The sequence below is a fragment of the Schistocerca cancellata genome, chromosome 3 (genome assembly GCF_023864275.1).
Source record: "Schistocerca cancellata isolate TAMUIC-IGC-003103 chromosome 3, iqSchCanc2.1, whole genome shotgun sequence".
Taxonomy (NCBI): Eukaryota; Metazoa; Arthropoda; class Insecta; order Orthoptera; family Acrididae; genus Schistocerca; species Schistocerca cancellata.
Genome location: NC_064628.1, coordinates 37613367 through 37636354, shown reverse-complemented (window position 1 = coordinate 37636354; position 22988 = coordinate 37613367). Strand labels below are relative to the sequence as shown.

Sequence of the window (22988 nt, the reverse complement as noted above, 5' to 3'; positions counted from 1 at the left end):
GGAACATTTCAGGTGCTGCTAAAAATTAAGGAATGTATTTCCTTCTACGTGACTTCCATTGAAAAATTACCTATAAGTTACCTTAGAAGGATTAAGTGTAACAGTAAAAAGCAACGCAAGCTAGTAAATTGCCATAAACAGCTTGTGCAACACCACCAGTGACTACCACGAATATATTTCAATAACTTTGGCAAACAGATGTAACATTAAGTCACAACTCACCAGCTTCACCTGTATTGTTGTGATATGCTTTTTTTGCACAATGCTTATCGCAAACCATGCTGAACTGAACACAACTCGCACTTCCACAACACACACACACTACGACATTACACTCGACACAGTCAAAAGTTTGTTGTTGAGTACACGAACTCTCTGTCCAATAGATGTTATTGGTACATTATGCCCCACATCGAACATATACTAGAAGGACATGTTGCAGTCACTATCAGCAGCACTTAAATATTTATTTATTCACGCGAACATACACTGAGGTGTCAAAAAAAGTCATGGGATATCTCCAAATATCGTGTCGTACCTCTTTTTTCCAGCATAGTGCAGCAAGCAGAAGTACTGAGCCATGCTGTCTCTGTAGACATCCATAATTACGAAAATGTTGCTGGTGCAGAATTTTGTGAACAACCTGTCTTCTCAATTATGCCTCATACAGGGTGTTTCAAAAATGACCGGTATATTTAAAACGGCAATAAAAACTAAACGAGCAGCGATAGAAATACACCGTTTGTTGCAATATGCTTGGAACAACAGTACATTTTCAGGCGGACAAACTTTCGAAATTACAGTAGTTACAATTTTCAACAACAGATGGCGCTGCAAGTGATGTGAAAGATATAGAAGACAACGCAGTCTGTGGGTGCGCCATTTTGTACGTCGTCTTTCTGCTGTAAGCGTGTGCTGTTCACAACGTGCAAGTGTGCTGTAGACAACATGGTTTATTCCTTAGAACAGAGGATTTTTCTGGTGTTGGAATTCCACCGCCTAGAACACAGTGTTGTTGCAACAAGACAAAGTTTTCAACGGAGGTTTAATGTAACCAAAGGACCGAAAAGCGATACAATAAAGGACCTGTTTGAAAAATTTCAACGGACTGGGAACGTGACGGACGAACGTGCTGGAAAGATAGGGCGACCGCGTACGGCAACCACAGAGGGCAACGCACAGCTAGTGCAGCAGGTGATCCGACAGCGGCCTCGGGTTTCCGTTCGCCGTGTTGCAGCTGCGGTCCAAATGACGCCAACGTCCACGTATCGTCTCGTGCACCAGAGTTTACACCTCTATCCATACAAAATTCAAATGCGGCAACCCCTCAGCGCCGCTACCATTGCTGCACGAAAGACATTCGCTAACGATATAGTGCACAGGATTGATGACGGCGATATGCATGTGGGCAGCATTTGGTTTACTGACGAAGCTTATTTTTACCTGGACGGCTTCGTCAATAAACAGAACTGGCGCATATGGGGAACCGAAAAGCCCCATGTTGCAGTCCCATCGTCCCTGCATCCTCAAAAAGTACTGGTCTGGGCCGCCATTTCTTCCAAAGGAATCATTGGCCCATTTTTCAGTTCCGAAACGATTACTGCATCACGCTATCTGGACATTCTTCGTGAATTTGTGGCGGTACAAACTGCCTTAGACGACACTGCGAACACCTCGTGGTTTATGCAAGATGGTGCGCGGCCACATCGCACGACCGACGTCTTTAATTTCCTGAATGAATATTTCGATGATCGTGTGATTGCTTTGGGCTATCCGAAACATACAGGAGGCGGCGTGAATTGGCCTCCCTATTCGCCAGACATGAACCCCTGTGACTTCTTTCTGTGGGGACACTTGAAAGACCAGGTGTACCGCCAGAATCCAGAAACAATTGAACAGCTGAAGCAGTACATCTCATCTGCATGTGAAGCCATTCCGCCAGACACGTTGTCAAAGGTTTCGGGTAATTTCATTCAGAGACTACGCCATATTATTGCTACGCATGGTGGATATGTGGAAAATATCGTACTATAGAGTTTCCCAGACCGCAGCGCCATCTGTTGTTGAAAGTACTGTAATTTCGAAAGTTTGTCTGCCTGAAAATGTACTGTTGTCCCAAGCATATTGCAACAAACGGTGTATTTCTATCGCTGCTCGTTTAGTTTTTATTGCCGTTTCAAATATACCGGTCATTTTTGAAGCACCCTGTAAATGCTCGACGGGATTCATGTCAGGCGATCTGGGTGGCCGAACTGCCCAGAATATTCTTCAAACCAGTCGCAAACATTTGCGACCCGATGACGTGACGGAGCTGTTCGGGAACGAGAAGTTTATGAATGGCTGTAAATGGCCTCCAAGTAGCCGAACACACCATTTCCAACCAGTAACCGGTTCAGTCGGGCCTGAGGACCGAGAGCGCTCGACGCAAGCACAGCCCCCACCACCATGGAGCCGCCACCAGCTTGCACAGTGCCTTCTTGACAACTCGGGTCCACGGTCTAGTGGTGTCTGCGCCACACTCGCACCCTACCGTCTTCTGACCAGGCCACGATTTTCCAGTCTCTAGGGTCCAGCAGGCAAAAGGGAATACAAACGTCTCAAAAATGAGATCGACAGGAAGTGCAAAATGGCTAAGCAGGCATGGCTAGAGGACAAAGGTAAGGATGTGGAGGCTTATCTCACTAAGGGTTAAAATAGATACTGCCTACAGGAAAATTAAAGAGACCTTTGGAGATAAGAGAAGCACTTGTATGAACATCAAGAGCTCAGATGGAAACCCAGTTCTAAGCAAAGAAGGGAAAGCAGAAAGGTGGAAGGAGTATATAGAGGGTCTATACAAGGGCGATGCACTTGAGGACAATATTATGGAAATGGAAGAGGATGTAGATGAAGATGAAATGGGAGATACGATACTGCGTGAAGAGTTTGACAGAGCACTGAAAGACCTGAGTCGAAACAAGGCCCCCGGAGTAGACAACATTCCATTGGAACTACTGACGGCCTTGGGAGAGCCAGTCCTGACAAAACTCTACCATCTGGTGAGCAAGATGTATGAAACAGGCGAAATACCCTCAGACTTCAAGAAGAATATAATAATTCCAATCCCAAAGGAAGCAGGTGTGGACAGATGTGAAAATTACCGAACTATCAGTTTAATAAGCCACAGCTGCAAAATACTAACACGAATTCTTTACAGACGAATGGAAAAACTAGTAGAAGCCGACCTCGGGGAAGATCAGTTTGGATTCCGTAGAAATACTGAAACACGTGAGGCAATACTGACCTTACGACTTATCTTAGAAGAAAGATTAGGGAAAGGCAAACCTACGTTCCTAGCATTTGTAGACTTAGAGAAAGCTTTTGACAATGTTGACTGGAATACTCTCTTTCAAATTCTAAAGGTGGCAGGGGTAAAATACAGGGAGCGAAAGGCTATTTACAATTTGTATATAAACCAGATGGCAGTTATAAGAGTCGAGGGGCATGAAAGAGAAGCAGTGGTTGGGAAGGGAGTAAGACAGTGTTGTAGCCTCTCCCCGATGCTATTCAATCTGTATATTGAGCAAGCAGTAAAGGAAACAAAAGAAAAATTCGGAGTAGGTATTAAAATCCATGGAGAAGAAATAAAAACGTTGAGGTTCCCCGATGACATTGTAATTCTGTCAGAGACAGCAAAGGACTTGGAAGAGCAGTTGAACGGAATGGATAGTGCCTTGAAGGGAGGATATAAGATGAACATCAACAAAAGCAAAACGAGGATAATGGAATGTAGTCGAATTAAGTCGGGTGATGTTGAGGGTATTAGATTAGGAAATGAGACACTTAAAGTAGTAATGGAGTTTTGCTATTTGGGGAGCAAAATAACTGATGATGGTCGAAGTAGAGAAGATATAAAATGTAGACTGGCAATGGCAAGGAAAGCGTTTCTGAAGAAGAGAAATTTGTTAACATCGAGTATAGATTTAAGTGTCAGGAAGTCATTTCTGAAAGTATTTGTATGGAGTGTAGCCATGTATCGAAGTGAAACATGGACGGTAAATACTTTGGACAAGAAGAGGATAGAAGCTTTCGAAATGTGGCGCTACAGAAGAATGCTGAAGATTAGATGGGTGGATCACATAACTAATGAGGAAGTATTGAATAGGATTGGGGAGAAGAGAAGTTTGTGGCACAACTTGACCAGAAGAAGGGATCGGTTGGGAGGACATGTTCTGAGGCATCAAGGGATCACCAATTTAGTATTGGAGGGCAGCGTGGAGGGTAAAAATCGTAGGGGGAGACCAAGAGATGAGTACACTAAGCAGATTCAGAAAGATGTAGGTTGCAGTAGGTACTGGGAGATGAAGAAGCTTGCACAGGATAGAGTAGCATGGAGAGCTGCATCAAACCAGTCTCAGGACTGAAGACCACAACAACAACAGGGTCCAATCGATCGGTCACGAAAGCACTCGCGTCGGTCGCCTCCTACCACAGCCATTTAACGCCAGATTCGGCCGCACTGCCCTGACAGATGCGTTCGTTGTACGCCCGACATTGACTTCTGCCGTTATTCCACGCAGTGTTGCTAGTCTTGTCTGTTAGCTCTGAGAATTCACCGCAAACGCTGCTGCCCTCGGCCGTTAAGTGAAGCCCTCGGCCACTGTGTTGTCCATAGTGACAGGTGTCTGAAACCTGGCATTCTCAGCACGCTCCCGATACTGTGAATCTCGGAATATCGAACACCTTAACGATTTTCCATATGGAATCTCCCATGCGTCTAGCTCAAACAGCCATTCTGCGTTCAAAGTCTGTTAATTCCCGTCGTGCGGCCATAATCACATGGAAAACATTTCACGTGAATCGTCTCAGTACAAATGACAGCTCCGACAATACACTGCCCGTTTATACCTTGCGTATGCCATACTACCGCCATCTGCGTGCGTGCATACCTATCCTGTGATGTTTGTCACCTCAGTGTGATTCGCACATTGGTTATTTTCAATTCAGTACTACAGGGTGATTCAAAAAGAATACCACAACTTGAGGAATTTAAAACTCTGCAACGACAAATGGCAGAGCTAAGCACTATCTGTCGGCGAATTAAGGGAGCTATAAAGTTTCATTTAGTTGTACATTTGTTCGCTTGAGGCGCTGTTGACTAGGCGTCAGCGTCAGTTGATGCTAAGATGGCGACCGCTCAACGGAAAGCTTTTTGTGTTATTGAGTACGGCAGAAGTGAATCGACGACAGTTGTTCAGCGTGCATGGTGTTAAACATCCTGATAGGTGGTGTATTAAACGTTGGTGTAAACAGTTTACAGAGAATGGGTGTTTGTGCAAAGGGAAAAGTTCTGGACGGCCGAGAACGAGTGATGAAAATGTAGCACGCTTCCAGCAAGCATTTATTCGCAGCCCGGGAAAATCGACTCGCAGAGAGCTGCAAATTCCACAATCAACTGTATGGAGAGTCCTACGAAAAAGGTTAGTTATGAAACCTGAACGTCAACTACCCGAGGCGATGGATCGGCCGCCAGGCAGCCCGTGACAGAGCACTTCATCACTGGCCTCCAAGAAGTCCTGATCTTACCCCCTGCGATTTTTTCTTATGGGGGTATGTTAAGGATATGGTGTTTCGGCCACCTCTCCCAGCCACCATTGATGATTTGAAACGAGAAATAACAGCAGCTATCCAAACTGTTATGCCTGATATGCTACAGAGAGTGTGGAACGAGTTGGAGTATCGGGTTGATATTGCTCGAGTGTCTGGAGGGGGCCTTATTGAACATCTCTGAACTTGTTTTTGAGTGAAAAAAAAAAACCTTTTTAAATACTCTTTGTAATGATGTATAACAGAAGGTTATATTATGTTTCTTTCATTAAATACACATTTTTAAAGTTGTGGTATTCTTTTTCAATCACCCTGTATAACGCAGCATATGGTTACAAGTGTTGTCTTAAAATAACATTTGGTGATAAATAATAGTAAAGCACAGATGTTTCTGATGGCAACACGCCCTTCCAATACAGTTTGCCGACCGTTTGGAATTACTACCAGAACGTGATTTAGTGTTTTTGGTGATTTAGTGACTTTCCGTCGTGAACACCGACAAGATAACTTTGTCGTTTGGCACTAGAATGCTACATATTTTGAGTGCTGCAAAATATACGAGTATAATGCACGTGTGTGCATGAAATGTATGTAGCATCCCTCGCGAATAAACACTGAACGCACTTCACTGATTGTGGAATAAGTAGATGGCCATTGAGCAGACTTTCTACGAAGTGCCATTTGGGTTTCAGTCTACATTTAAAACCACACATGTGCCATATTGTAACAGCTGCATAAGACTTGTGAACAGGAATAAACGGCACTGAATTGGATGGACCACCAATCAATGCGAAATAATGTCCAATGGAAGAGTTACTCAAGAGTGGCACTGGACTGCACCAAGTCGTGGTGCAGACTGTAGCGCTGGAGAAACACGAACGTCGTATCCTCGCTTCAGTGCCTGGCCAGTGTGCGGCGCAAGTAACGTAACAAAAGTTGCGAGGCAGTGATGACCAAAACTTCCAGCTCGAGTAGAAACTTCTGGATTATATACCTTGCCGGGAGACGATTTTTTTTATTACTGTACCTATTTTCATATCAGTGGAAATTATGAGGGACAGTCAAATGAAAACGATACAGGTGCAAAAAAGGACGTAAACTGTTCATTATTTCAAAAGTAACCTCCGTAACGGTTTAATACATTCATCCCAGTGTGAGACAAGACGGTTAGTGCCTTCAAGGAAAAACGTTAGCGGTTACCTACGCAATGATTGTAGCCAGGCGTGAACATTTTTGCCACGAATGTATGTCTTCAAGGCTCCAAATACATGGAAATCGTATAGAGAGAGATCGGGACTGTATGGGGGATGTGTAACGGCTCCCCAGTGAAACTCCTGCAGCAAAATCCAAACAACTCTGGCAATATGTGTGCCCGATCTCTCCCCAAGCGATTTCCATATTTTTGGAGCCCTGAAAAAAGACGTTTGTGACCGTCGATTTGCTTCGGAGGAAGAAATGCACGCCTGGGTACAATCATGGTTCCGTAGGCGCCCGCAAACATTTTTCTATGAAGGCTTGTCCCACTGTGGGATAAACGTATTAACAGTTATGGCGATACTTTTGAAGTAATAAACAGTTTACTTACTTTTTCCATCAGTCTCGTTTACATTTGACTACCCCTTATAGTTTGCTTATGAACTGTAGTGGTTTGGAGCTACATAAAAGTCAGACGCGCGGTCCAATACACGATTTAAATTTGAGCCACTCATCCTTACACGTCGTGTCATGGTGGAAAATGCCTAAAGGGATAAATGAATAAACGACGTGCCGCTCACATCAGGAGGAGTGTTAATAAATGAAGATGGCTCGCTGGCTACGTGTCTGACTACAAATCCGAAGGTTCGAGGTTCAATCCCTGGTCAGTCCTGGGATTTCGGGATTTCTTTTTGTCACATATCGCTTCTTTCGTCTCTGGAAATAATTTGCGTATTTGAAAAATGCCAAGCAGCATCGCTACAGAAATTCAAAAGTCTCTCTACAACTTGCTGAAAGTTGGTTAAAAGGTCTGAGGAAGACACGGTCAACTGGCCGCTGTGGCCGAGCAGTTCTAGGTGCTTAAGTCCGGAACCGCGCTGCTGCCACGGTCGCAGGTTCGAATCCTGCCTCGGGCATGGGTGTATGTGATGCCCTTAGATTAGTTAGGTTTGAGTAGTTCTAAGTCCAGGGGGCTGATGACCTCAGATATTAAGTCCCATAGTACTTGGAGACATTTTTTATTTTTTATTTTTTTTTTTTAAGACACGGATACTGCCATAGGACGGTGCCTAGTAAAGCATTGTGTTATTCAAACCAGTCTTCAACTTGACGACAGCGTTTGTTGGTTCATTAATCAAATGGTTCAAATGGCTCTGAGCACTATGGGACTTAACTTCCGAGGTCATCAGTCCCCTATAACTTAGAACTACTTAAACCTAACTAACCTAAGGGCATCACACACATCCATGCCCGAGGCAGGATTCGAACCTGCGACCTTAGTGATCCCCCGGTTCCAGACTGTAGCGCCTAGAACCGCTCGGCCACCAGGTTCATTAATAAAAACTCCTGATTCGCTAACGGCACAAATAAATAGCTTTGCCAAGCTAATGTCATTTAATTGAAATAGTAGTTGTTATTAACCACAGTCAAGTTCGCTACAATTCTAACGATTACATGTCACATCGGCAGCGGTACTTCCACTGAGTGAAAGTGCCATATTTGTTTCTGAGCTTAAAACAGCGCGTGAATGCGATTGTTATGCACTGTTCAATTAGAATTCAATATATGTTTATCACGTTATCTCCAGATCTCCGTTGCATAAGACAAATGTCACACACACACACACACACACACACACACACACACACTAGCTGTCACATTCTGTAGTGCTTTTCGTTTTCATCGGAATGGGAATTACTGCTTCACAATACGCACTGTCCAGCACATCATTAAAGCGAGGGCGCTTTCAGTGGTCCTCGCATTGAAGCAGTCTTTACGGGAACCGACGGCTTAGCTGGGACGCTTCTGCGCCACTTTTGATTTGCAGCGCTGATGTGTTTTGTGTTTGTCTGTTGCTGGCGAGCGCGCTGTGTTGTGTTGCGTTTGTTTGTGTTGCGCCGCCTCGTGTAGCCGGCGGACAGTCAAGTCAGCTGGGCAGTTGTAGCAGTTCAGTAGCCGCAGGGTGCCCGCCGCTCAAACCTCACTGGCAAGCCGACTCCCATCTGCTGGCGCCACACGCGTAAAGCGAGCACCGTGTTTCAGAGCGGTGACGTGTAATGTTGTCGAACTGTAAAATTAATGAAAATGCTTTAGTTCTGTCGTTGTAAAACAGCTAATACAGTTTACAGCACTTTTAATGCGTTCACTTGCAAAGGAAGACCGGAGACAAGAAGAAACATGGCGATGAGCTAGTCAAGAAATTCTTCGAAGTTTATAGTGCGTTATTTAAAAGCTATAAACAAACACTGGCACATAAAGCGTGCATTCTACAGAACACCAGTACTAAAAAAAATTACATGGAGAAAAAAATTCACATGGAGTGTCTGTGAAGTGTCCTAACAGAGGATAACTGCCTAAAAGGTAATAAGAACGGATTGGAGAGAGAACTTTTTGAATACTACTCTTGTGCGTAGCGGGAAAAAAAACCAGCAGCAGTTAAAAAATATTCCGACGAAATACGCTGTGGAGCAAGCTATCCACTCTTCTCGATTCTAAAGTTTGAAATAAAATGCACCGATTCTGCATTATGTTATGCAAGGAACATGGAAGAAATGTGGGTCTACCCAAACTGTCAAACATTAACAAGCAAAAAAAAAAAAATGAAGCACGACAAATAAATGAGCCATTCTCACGTGGGAACCTGACATGTAGCACAGACCGGCACCTCGGCGGTTATATTCGACGTCGAATTGGAAACCACATACAGAATTTATTTCGATATTGATAAGACTTTGTGGACTACGATACGTATAAGACAGAAAAGCCCACGTAGGGAAAAAGAAGAAGAAAGACACAAAAGGTTAAAAGAATCGAGGTAATTAAAAGAAAACAAAAAAGTGCATAACAAGAAAAATACACCGTTTGATAGACAGGAAAGACGGAGAACAGCTTCTTCTTTTCTTTTTCGTGCCCAGAAATCAGCAACTCCTTATAGCTTTTCGGTTCGGTACTGTTACACCAGTGGCACATTTATTTGCACCCTATACATCTTCAAAGATACAGAAAAGCACGTCTTGGATCTGGGCTTATTCACAAAGGATGTCTTTCTAACCATTCTAGCTTGATCTTCACAGGCGCCGCGCTTGCTCGTAGCCGATTGGACGTTCGTTCCCCAGGTCTTCCACAGAAGTTTAATTCTAAATGGTTCATCCTTCTGAAGGAAGTACCAGTTCAGACACAAAAGCTGAAATGCGCAGTTCCTAGGGGTGGTAAAAGAAGTGCAGGACCAAGACAAGCTAGACTACGCCATTACATGATGGACGGTTAAATGAAACGTGGACTGCGCTTTTCCTGTGCAGGCTGAAGAAGCGCATTCAAGCCGTCGGTGTGTCTCGCCGCTGCCTTGTGTCGGTTATCGCGTCAGAGAGCTGACCCCTTTGAACGGAGATGCCAGTGCGGAGTGGTGGCGGGCAGCCTGGTGTGTGTGTTGTGTTGTTTGGTGTGGTTTGTCTAACGTGTTCATTTGTTTTGTCTGTTGCTGGGACGGCGGCGCAGGTGGCCACGTGGTTCCGGGTACGTAGCACTTCCTCAGCCTGCTCCTTCTGGCGTTTGCGTTCTGCTTGCACTGGCGCGGGGACCATCTCTCGCTGCTTCCCGACTCACGGACCACGACATCGCGGCCCCCCTTTAATCCTGCGGGAAGACTAGGAGTAAAATGTCAATCGTCGCTAGTAGCGAAAGACTATGATTGCTCTGCTAAGAACACGGATGTTCACAAGACATAACCGATCAAAGCTACCTAACCTGCACTCGAAAGCACGTACTACAGTGTTTTACAACGCCCATAGAGTTAAAATGGCCAGGAGGTAAGCTCACCAGGCAGCATCGTACGTGAGGAACGAGCATCGAGGACATTTCCGCTTGTCTGAACGAGCACACACTGTCTTTCCTACATCACATACTACCGTATGTTCGGTTGCGTTCAGCTTGCACTTTTATGCCCAATATTGCAACATATAATCTTATCGTCTTCGTTGGATGCTGCGAAAGGCCATCTTGTTGCAGTTCAAACATGGAAAACGACTTACACGATCGTTCTCAACCTGTTTGCACATCCAAAACTAACTTTTAGCTTCCGATCCATATTCTCTATACGATAAACGACCTCCAACAGTTGATGCCACTATAGAAAGAAATGTTTTATTTTTTTCGTCTACTCAAGGAACAATACTGTGTAAGAACCGCTGATTACAAAATAGTTTTAGCCTACTGGTACACACGAAAGTGGAACTGCAAAGCAACGTTAGGTCATCACCGAATATGGTTGATTCACATAATAAACCTAACGATAAAACTTTTTCTTGACAACTGCTGCAATCGTTATCTGTTTTATGCAAAATAAAGGCACTGAGAACATAATGAAGTACCAACTAGAGTAGCTGGTGTTTCGTTTACGGTAGATACAAACAGACATTTAAATGAAACTTCCTGTCAGATTAAAACTGTGTGCCGGACCGAGACTCGAAGTCAGGACCTTTGCCTGCGAAAGGCAAAGGTCCCGAGTTAGGGTCTTGGTCTGCCACACAGTTTTAACCTGCTGCTGTAGAGTGAAAATTTCGTTACGGAATCATTTAAATGTTCTGAACTTCATTATATAAGGCCAAAATAAATTAATATTATTCATGTTAGGATGACATAAAAAAGGAACAAAATATTTTCATTTAATATGTGGTCTATTTTCCATTTATTTCCTATCAACTGAGCTTATACATACGTTTCTTCAGTTACTAAATTAAGGGACTAATTTCTAAATCTACTTTGGGACGCCCATTATTTTCTTAGAGATTGTTACTGCCCCCGTGATTGTGCTCCACAAAGGTACATTGTTGCAACCTAACAAAACTGCTCAGTTGGTAGAACTTCTGATCGCATCAGATTCCTCTTAAAACTTCTTCGCTGCTCGACGTTTCGGTCTCTCCGCTAGAATCGTCTTCAGGGTTTTGTCATCAATGATAAAATTCAGTCTGCAGACTTGTGTAAGAATTATTTATTTTCACTTATAAGGTAATAATTGAACATACTTTTTTACAGTAACAGTTGTATTTAATCCTTTAATTTAGTGGGCCTGACTTTCACAATCCTGTGTCAGAAGAGCGATGAATCTAAATCGAAAGACAACGGAATCGGAGACACTAGTGAAGAAGGAGCTCCGGATTAAAAAGCGATGCTATAAAAAACATGATGTAAAGATTCGTAAACGATCAGAATTATTCGCCCCACTGAACCGTCTCAACAGAGGCGTCCCTGCGTCTCTTTCCTTGCTGATCAACAGCGGCGTATGGACTGAGCATCGGGAAGTATCCTGAGATGAGGTCTCCGCTGCTTTGCTTTTTAATTGTGACTTTTGAGGCTGGCTGACAAAAATGTGCTTCTTATGTTATGTGGAACGCATGCTTTTCGTAGGACTTTTTTTTCAGCTTTTTCTGCGAACTGTATATATAATTTGCTTGCTGTTGCATAGATTTTTGTAAAGGCGTTCGATGATTTCTATTGAATACACCTGTAAATGCATATTCGTTGACGTAAGCATAGTGGCACAAAAGATGAAATTCCGCCAAGAGTTTTCCAAACTCTAAGATTGAACGGTTTCAGGTAAGTTAACGTGCAGATGACTTGAGAACGCTGTTGCAACCCGTATGGTCTATGAAGACAATACAAAGAATTATACGAACTAGCGAAGCAAAATTGTTGCTTTGAAATGTTCCAGCATTTTTGGGGAGTTCTGTTGCATAGACAGTGGTAGGAAATTAGCAACAGATTTTGAGTTGGGCAGTTGTCTGGAAGGCAGTTTAAGGCAGGCACAACTTGCACAGAATTACTCTCAAGAATATGTGAAGCAATAGCGCCAGGTACAGCGCTGCCTATAATTTACTTCATTGAAAGTTGCCGGACAGCAAAACTTCTCCTGATGAAACAGAAGAACTAGCAGGTGAACAGTGGTTGTGGTTTTGCATTTGTCATTAGTCTGTAGTTATTCATAGAGCGAAATACTGTATACAGTTCTCCGTGTGTATCTCTGTCGTTCTTTAGATCCCCTTGGACTCTACGTGCTCGATAATGAACTCGATAAATGAAATGAAAATGTCTGATTATGATACACAGCTTTTCCAGACACATTGAGACGCAACGTAGCACTAATGAAAGACTCTTTATGGTAATAACAATACAGCAACTAATCTTATTTATATCTACTTGTTACTTTTGTGTGGCGGAAAGTTCTGGAGAACCACCGATGCAGAGTCAAGGGGTCGACCTGCAATGCCATAGGTTTATCTATCTCTAGGTGAGGTGCTAAGCAGTTTCCAATCTCATACGCTCTACGCCGGACATTTCTGTAGTCTTAAGGCTCTTTATAGATCACTTGAGCTTCCGTTGCGTTTTGTGTCTGGTTTTTGCTTTTCTCAGTGTGGAAACATTTAGATGCCCAGCCACTTCGGTATGTAGCATCAGCAGTGTAAACCTCAAGCTTTTCCTCACACGGCGATCCAAGCCATTCTCACCACGCTTTATTTCTTCCCAACGAACCACTCATAAATGGAAGGTAAAGTACAGAGAGCAGTAACTGTAGTTACGCGTCGATAAATGGTGTGTGCACACATGAAGTCTCGCGACTATTCTTTGTTTCCTGAACTTGTTAAGATTTATTATAAAAAATAAACATGCATCGTCACGTTGTAGGCATATCTGTGTTTGTCGTTCACGGAATGTCCACGGTTAAAATAGGCAATTCACCCTCGAAGGATAGGTATGACGTGGTGAGCCACTATTGCCTGACCGCTGATTACTGCAAAAAAGCTGTTACCATGCGTGCTCTTTCCCAGTGTGATAAAAATAACAAGGAAACTGAGGCTATACGAACATTGGACACTGGGAAGGTCTGGGGCGTTAATTCACTTGCGGCAGCCACCACACAGACGTGCCACAATCGCTTCACCACGTCCAGTAGTTCCTGTGGTATCTGGTAGTGGGTGCTGGTTCGGCATAGCACGCATCGTCCTCTTAGTTCTCTGGGGTTGGGTGTTTAAAAGCTTTCGCGCGACGCGGGACCGGAAGACCGCAAATGTTGTTTTAAGCTTGGGAGGGGAGGGACTTGCCGACCGCTCGCAGACCTGGCTCGAAAATATTGAATCTGTCACGTGTCTGTTTTAACACATTACTTAAACAAACGCTACTTAGCCACTGCTGGCGTGCTGATTATACTCCTCTTTTACTATCTCTGTTAATACCATATCGCTAAAACAAATATCGCACTAGACTAATTTTGGCCCGCTGTATCGAACTGCCCCGCACAATTCCGTTTTGAAAATCATTTTGTCTGTAACAAGAAACAACCCGACACTTTACGTTGATCCTGGGCGTCGCATGAAACATGTGATGAGCAGTATTTCTTTGGGCTTACTCCAGCTACGTACTGCAAATACAGAATTGCAAATATTTGCCAGAACATCAGAAAAAATGTGCATGGCGACGCCTAGAAGAGATACCCTGCATAATTATAGTAAAAAAAAATTGTTTACAAGTGAACCACTGTCCCCGACCTCCACCCCCCCCCCCCCACCCCCCCGACCGCCAAGGCAGCATGCCTACTGATTGTTACGATGTATCCACTACTTCTGTCTGTTTGACATTAGTGAATTGTGGCGAAGAAAAATATTCAGATTAACATCCAGCCACACAAAACAGTAGCTTAGGCAACATCCGAAACATACACTACTGGCCATTAAAATTGCTACACCACGAAGATGACGTGCTACAGACGCGAAATTTAACAGACAGGAAGAAGATGCTGTGATATGCAAATGACTAGCTTTTCAGAGCATTCACACAAGGTTGGCGCCGGTGGCGACACCTACAACGTGCTGACATGAGGAAAGTTTCCAACCGATTTCTCATACACAAACAGCAGTTGACCGGCGTTGCCTGGTGAAACGTTGTTGTGATGCCTCGTGTAAGGATGAGAAATGCGTACCATCACGTTTCCGACTTTGATAAAGGTCGGATTGTAGCCTATCGCGATTGCGGTTTATCGTATCGCGACATTGCTGCTCGCGTTGCAGAATATGGAATCAGTGGGTTCAGGAGGGTAATACGGAACGCCGTGCTGGATTCCAACGGCCTCGTATCACTAGCAGCCGAGATGACAGGCATCTTATCCGCATGGCTGTAGCGGATCGTGCAGCCGCGCCTCGATCCTTGAGTCAACAGATGGGAACGTTTGCAAGACAACAACCATCTGCACGAACAGTTCGACGACGTTTGCAGCAGCAGGGACTATAAGCTCGGGGACCATGCCTATCCTTGACGCTGCATCACAGACAGGAGCGCCTGCGATGGCGTACTCAACGACGAACCTGGGTGCACGAATGGCAAAACGTCATTTTTTCGGATGAATCCAGGTTCTGTTTAGAGCATCATGATGGTCGCATCCGTGTTTGGCGACATCGCGGTGAACGCACATTGGAAGCGTGTATTCGTCATCGCCATACTGGCGTATCACCCGGCGTGATGGTATGGGGTGCCGTTGGTTACACGTCTCGGTCACCTCTTGTTCGCATTGACGGCACTTTGAACAGTGGACGTTACATTTCAGATGTGTTACGACCCGTGGCTCTACCCTCATTGAGCCGGCCGGGATGGCCGGGCGGTTCTAGACGCTACAGTCTGGAACTGCGCGACCACTGCGGTCGCAGGTTCGAACCCTGCGTCGGGCATGGATGTGTGTGATGTCCTTAGGCTAGTTAGGTTTAAGTTGTTCTAAGGGACTAATCACCTCAGAAGTTAAGTCCCATAGTGCTCAGAGGCATTTGAACCATCTACCCTCATTCGATCCCTCCGAAACCCTACGTTTCAGTAGGATAATGCACGACCGCATGTTGCAGGTCCTGTACGGGCCTTTCTGGCTATAGAAAGTGTTCGACTGCTGTCCTGGCCAGCACATTCTCCAGTTCTCTCACCAATTGAAAACGTTTGGTCAATGGTGGCCGAGCAACTGGCTCGTCACAATACGCCAGTCACTACTCTTGATGAACTGTGGTATCGTGTTGAAGCTGCATGGGCAACTGTACCTGTACACGCCATCCAAGCTTTGTTTGACTCAATGCCCAGGCGTATCAAGGCTGTTATTACGGGCAGAGGTGGTAGTTCTGGGTACTGATTTCTCAGGATCTCTGCACCCAAATCGCGTGAAAATGTAATCACATGTCAGTTCTAGTATAATATATTTGTCCAATGAATACCCGTTTATCATCTGCATTTCTTCGTGATGTAGCAATTTTAATGGCCAGTAGTGTATAAGGGCCCTCCAGGAAATAAGTTACCGATCGGTCGCGAGGTGGAAACCAAAATGAAATACTTAGACATTTGTAGGAGCTTTGTACCAATTCTCCAATACCCTCTTCAAAGAAGGCAGCCACCTGTGTTTTCCGCGAACACTCTACGCTGGTCTGCAGCTCGTTTTCTATGACATAATTTTGCCTTCATAGTCAGCGGTTCATGTGAACAGAGATGAAAATCAGAGGGTGGTCAAACACTTCCCATCGAAAACACTGCAGGAGCGTCTTCATTCCTCCTGCTGTGTGCGGTCAAGAGTATAGTCATGAGGGAGGGAATGCATGACAGTTACGTTATGTGGAGTTGCATGAAATCAGGCGAAATCTCTCAGCAGGTACTCATACTTGGTGGGAGACACTGTTTTCTAGGCGTCTTTACGTGCTCACGGAGCGTTCAGTACTACAAAGTGCAACGTGATGCGATCGACGGTCATATTGAAGACACTGCCCAACACTTCTGTGCAAAGCTTCATCGGATTTTCACTATGGTTTCCATTTAGCGACCGATCAGAGCCTAGCTTCTGGACGCCCCTCGCAGTGCCTCAGATTACTTTCAGTGGTTTATAGCCCACTTGCTGCACCTACTACATGCAGAACTGCTTAATACTTTGTAGAGCTACAGGGTACTATACTATGTTTTGTGTCTCGCAATGTCCGAAAATGTGTGCCCTCCTGTGGCCAAAGAATGAAACACGACATCTCAGTTCGGTGACCTTTTTAACATCTACTCTACATAGAAACTGCGTTATTCTTTATCGCAGATGTAGTAGCGTCTTGTAGGGCAGCTTCTACTCCCTGCGGACACCCACAGTGTGGGAGAAGAGAATGCGTGCCCGGGCCGGCGGGCGGCAGCTGAGCGGCTTGTGCCGCCGCCTCGGCTGCAGCGGCCCTGAGGGCTGGCTATCGATCCCCGGCCGTCAACCCGGCGCCGCGGGTCACCGACCACACGACGGGAACGCTGCACAGCTACCGGGTAGAGACACCCAGGCTGCGGAAATGAAACAAGGCCGATGGTTATAATTAATGTGCAGCTACTCACGGACGTCGGGCTGCAACTATCGTTCGGAAGCCAAACTTGGTAGATACATTTATGCGCTAATGCGGAATCGATTTACACTGAAGAAAAAAAAAAAATTAGTTCCAAGTTTGTCCACCAGGTGCAAATCTGGCGCTGTACAGCATCTCGTCGACCTCTCGGGTGATCATGTTGAACAATCTGTGTAAGCGGCGTTTAAATAAAACTTATTTGCCTTGAATGTAACAGTGTTCGGAAATGAAACGTGGACGATAAGCAGTCCAGACAAAAATGGAATAGAACCCTTAGAAAAGTGGTGCTACAGAAAAAATCTGGTGATAAAATGGATAGGTGACGTAACTAACGAGGAGGTACTGAAAAGAATTGGGGACAAAATGCCGGGTGATCAAAAAGTCAGTATAAATATGAAAACTGAATAAATCACGGAATAATGTAGATAGAGAGGTACAAATTGACACACATGGTTGGAAGGACATGGGGTTTTATTAGAACCAAAAAAATACAAACGTTCAAAAAATGTCCGACAGACGGCGCTTCATCTGATCAGAATAGCAATAATTAGCATAACAAAGTAAGACAAAGCAAAGATGATGTTCTTTACAGGAAATGCTCAATATGTCCACCATCATTCCTCAACAATAGCTGTAGTCGAGGAATAATATTGTGACCAGCACTGTAAAGCATGTCCGGAGTTATGGTGCGGCATTGGCGTCGGATGTTGTTTTTCAGCATCCCTAGAGATGTCGGTCGATCACGATACACTTGCGACTTCAGGTAACCCCAAAGCCAATAATCGCACGGACTGAGGTCTGGGGACCTGGGAGGCCAAGAATGACGGAAGTGGCGGCTGAGCACACGATCATCGCCAAACGACGCGCGCAAGAGATCTTTCACGCGTCTAGCAATATGGGGTGTTTATTTTTTTTTTTTTTTGTTCTAATAAAACCCCATGTCATTCCAAGCATGTGTGTCAATTTTTACCTCTCTATCTACATAATTCCGTGGTTTATTAAGTTTTCAAATTTATACTGACTTTTTGATCACCCGATAAATTTGTGGCACATCTTGACTAATATCAGGGACTGGTCGATAGGACACATTCTTCGACATCAGTGAAACATCAGTTTAGTACTGGACGGCAGTGTGAAGGGTAAAAATTGCAGAGGAAGGCCAAGATACGAGTTCAGTATTGAGTTTCAGGTGAATGTCGGCCGCAATAGTTATTTGGAGAAGAGAGGCTTGCACAGGATAGAGTAGCGTGGAGTGCTGATTTAAACCAGTCTTGGGTTTTTTTTTCTTTTAAGTTTGATGTGATACTACTTACGCAATCAAATAATTTGTTTGTTTATTCCACCTATTTGATGACATCAGCAGCAAAAATGAACGACGCGGTGTAGTACGATACTACCAGATAGGGAGTACGAAGCTATAGAAATAACGTTTTCTGTAGCAGCAGCAAACGGCATTTTAAAACTAGCAGAAGACACAACGCCCAAGGTAATGACAGTACTAGAGTAATTGTACTGATGTGAATGTTCGATGCGTACTAAACGACGTATCAGAAGGGTAGAGAGTGCAGAGATGAGATTTCTGAGAGCGGTAGCTGGTTGGCTACATTATACTTGATAGGAATACAAATGAAGGTATCAGGAAAGCATTAAAAATATGTAATGTGAAAGAAGAAATGGAGAAACGTACGAATAAATGGAAAGCCTATGTAAGAATAATGCGAGAAATAAAAACACAAAACTCACTGCTGAAGAATAAGCCTAAACAAGGAAGAAGGCCAGAGAAAAGATGGCCAAAGAAAAGATGGCCGGAGTAAAATACTTGAGTGCAACACAAACGAGGGACAAGGTAATCCTTGATGGCGCATAGCATGGAATTAGGTCAGCTATTGCAGATGTATGAAGTAGTTGGCGTCATTGGCTCAGACATATCAAAAGAAAGGACACGAAGGGTCAGTTGTGGAAAAGTTTTGTGCAAAGTGGATTCCGTATTTGTTGTATTGACCAAAAGCAAACGCGAAAACAAATGAAAGAATATTTGAATAGGCTCCCTAAAAATAGGCGCCCTAAGAATCCAGGTAGTTTTGTGCTCCAATTTGGTATTGTGCAAGAGACGTTTGTCTACCCCCCGAAATTGAAACAGCAATCAAAGCGATGAATGGCAAAAAGACGCAAAGCCTATTTTATCTGCTGGAAAGGTTACGGCGAGTGTTTTATTGTGTGGAAAAGCCAGTCTCGATTACAGTTAAATTGCAGTTGTTAAAAACTTGCGAGATCTGGATTTAAAACAAGAAAATATCGTATTTTGTACAGAATGGGCAAACTGATGGATTCTGAAGTAGAAATTATTGCAACATCCATCTTATTCACCTTCTGAATTATGTCTCCGCCAATATTTAACGAAATCAGTGGTCATATACACACACACATGGAGAATGTCCCGAGAGAAATGCGTAATGAAAAGAAGCTGTGTAAGATGTACCGTGATTATCTAGGTATGTGTAAGAAAGCATTTAAAGAGGCGGAGTGCTTTCTGTGGCGTAAGCTCTTTGACAAGATGAACCTTGCTACGTGACGGTACAGATTCCAGCTGTGTTCAGTTGTAGGGAAAAAAACTTGAAATTTCCTCGGGTGGTCGTATCAGTCATCCTAGTGACATCTACTGCAGCAACTTTCCTGATCCATTCGTGAATGAAAAAGGCAAAATGTCTATCTACCTATTTGCATTCGTATTTGTAGTTAGAAGCCCGCAAAAATTTGGATGTCCTCCATGGTAATATTACTTTCTGATTAAAAGTTAAATATCAGTATCATTATGACACAGTCCAGTCACATTAATGTGTCGGAAGTCAGTGTGCAATAATCCGTCACAGGCTACAGGTGGCAGCACTAGCCGTGGGGGGACACGGATAGGAGTGCAGTCGTTGTCGTAATGCAGAATTTTGATGTCCGTATCTTATGCATAAAAGAAAATGCACACTCGACTGCTGCATTTGTACCGGGAATACATAACACAAACTCCACAATGTTAGAAATATTTTCATAAGTTATATGGTTGAATGTGAAGTGCTGTTAAAATTGTTAACCAGCGCCCATCGGGGACAGTTTGTTTATGCTCAGTTTCCTCATTGAGGTGGTGTAACGATCAGCTGTAAATTAACACGCAGGAGGAACAAGTCATTATCATTAATTTTGCAATTTGATAACACATTTAAGAGACTCGTAGCTGGTTTTGTGTCTTATCCCGTGTAGGTACACAGTGCAAATGACCCATTTGTAGTCTGAAAATGCATTAAATGGTCAGTCAGTCCACTCTTCAGTGTATTGTGCCACTATCACAAAATTCACTCACGGTTTCAGTGATCTCAGTAACGTTTTATCCCCTTCAGATTCAAGTTAGCTGTAATCACTTCTTTTAACGTGTGGCATGAATCTGGTTTTTCTGTCATATTCATTCTTAAATAATGTGCTTCTCCAACCTTTAAAACTGTAATATGCTGTCCTAAGTTCAATACTGTCGCATGAAAACGTGAAAGCGTTAGGGTTACCGGTTAGGAAATCCGGTTCAGTATCACCGATTGCAGCCCAAATATTACTGATGATCTCTAACTTGATCGAGTTATGAAGTTTGTTGTGTGGACGCATTTGATAATACAGCGTGTCATGGTATGTTTGATTAGGGATACGGTATTGAAATACATTACAGATACTTGCTAGAAATATAAAATATTATATGTTGGAACCTCGAACGTCCGAGAATTTTTATTTCTCGAAACCGGAACATTTACGAGCCACAGCAGAACCCAAGTGGGACAAGGGGACGGGACTCCGAAAATCGGAACTATTCCTCCCAAATCGGGACGTCTGGACACTTTAGCTAAGCATCTTTTAACCTGTACCATGAAATAAATTTTAAAATGTCTAAGCGGGAAGCCGTGTCAATGCTCTCCTCAGTTCTTTCGCCTGCAACTGGAAAGCAGCTATTTCGTTAACTTGCTCCGCTGCACCTATCTCTCTGCTACATTTGGCACCAAAATCAGCTGCACATTTATCAGAATACGATGCAGAACATTTACTTAAGGCGTTTCCTGATAGGTAATTAAAATCAGATGAAATGGTGTGATTATTTGAGCTTCGTTTCCCGTTTCACGTCTCATTCTATTATATACGTTGAAGCACATCTAGCTCCTAACAGTTTTTCCTTCTCTTGTACATACGCGTACGATTACGGACGTTTATGCTGCAGCATCGGTGCTTCAACACTATGAAAGTAACCCACCAATTACCGGCGCGTTTAACCCGTGTACATGTGCGCGCATTTTTATGACGTTTGTCACACATGTGGAGTGTTTTTTATCCTAATTAGGAAAAAAATTCATTAACAATTTCAGGAATGTACTTGTATACACCACAACGTTAGTGCTTTAAAGATGTATTTATTGATTTGCTAAGATGTAAACAAACAGTCACTTCTCATAATGACAAAAATTGAATCTCAGAATGACAGTGCATTCTGCAGAATTTGTCTTTTATATCTAATCAGAACCATTACCGACGCATTCTTCACTAACCGAAAATGAATATTCCTCACACATTAATCTGCAGCACGTCTTGTACGTATTTGTGGTTTTCCTTTTTTTTTGGGCGACACTTAACGTCTCCCAGAAGACAATCCACCTTTCTTCCGTACTGGCTCTTCCACTGCAATAATGGACCTCACAGCGGATTCCATAAGTGAGGGCAAGTGTTACTTGCTGGTGCGGATTTTTCCCATAGAGTGCCATCCTTCCTGTTAAGCTTCTGGAGATATTGCAGCCACGTCCTCTGAACCGCGACTATGTGGAGTGCGTGGCGGTAGATGCGCAGTCAGCAGGGCACGGGTGGGGATGGCAGTAGTGGGGGGGGGGGGTAGGTGGGGGAGCTTGAGGGCAGGCGCTGTAGGGGAAATGACGAGCGCTGGAGGGGAAGTGCCCTTCAAATCTGAAACATACACTTACATTTTTTGTAAATATTTAGTAGAGTGCCTCTACACCCACACTTGCATGGCGAGAATTCAAAAAGATCTATTGTCACTTCTGTTTTGGGTAGTATCTGACAGAATTTTGCTGAAAATGTAACAAAAGCAGCGGTTTATTTTCTCCTGGCTTGTTAACAATTTGTAACTTTCAGATAAGTGTCGTAAATGGCGAATTTAGAATATAGCCTACATTTCTCTTGTTGCCACTTGATTCTTCTGCCAAAACACACTGGTGTTTACAAAGTCACCTCACTAACCTGTTGTGCTGAAGCACTGCTGGAGAATTCTGAAACAGTGGTTTATTAATTTATAAAGTGAGGAACTGAAGAAAAGTAAGGTCAGTAGCTTATTAAAAAGTATGTCCTCAGTACAAAAATAAATGTGTGATGTCTTCACTTATGTTATTCCAAAAGCCACAGCTATCGATGGCCCTTAAAAATTACATTCTTTCATAAAAAAGTCTGTCGTTAGAGGAATAACACGGTAGACACTGAAATTTTGCATAATAATCTGTCCTCTTTGTATGCTATCATGTATCAAAATCTCATTTCGATACCTCAAACGGTTGTGAAACATGAATGAAGTTGTGGATATTGCATTCTGGCTTTATCATTGGCGCGCGTGGTCACAAATGAGAGTGCTACATCAGATAAGTTCTCTCGAGATTAGTAACACATAGAGACCTCCATCCAAGTCTAAAGAAAAATTCAATACGTTAACTAAATTTATATGTAATATATACCAAACGCAAAATCATAGCGCTCCCTATTTTTCATTGTAAACTTTTCCGAATTTCGGACAGTGTCTTACTTAAATGC

General features: G+C 43.6%; 1 protein-coding gene across 1 annotated transcript in view; it reads left to right on the top strand.

Annotated features, from left to right (window-relative positions):
• Positions 1 to 22988, top strand: part of LOC126176067 (SH3 and multiple ankyrin repeat domains protein 3) — a 254511-nt gene that overhangs the window by 128451 nt on the left and 103072 nt on the right. Inside the window, exon 5 of the mRNA XM_049923201.1 lies at positions 10276 to 10293. Within this exon, the coding sequence (XP_049779158.1) occupies positions 10276 to 10293 (18 nt within the window). The remainder of the gene's footprint in view (positions 1 to 10275; positions 10294 to 22988) is intronic.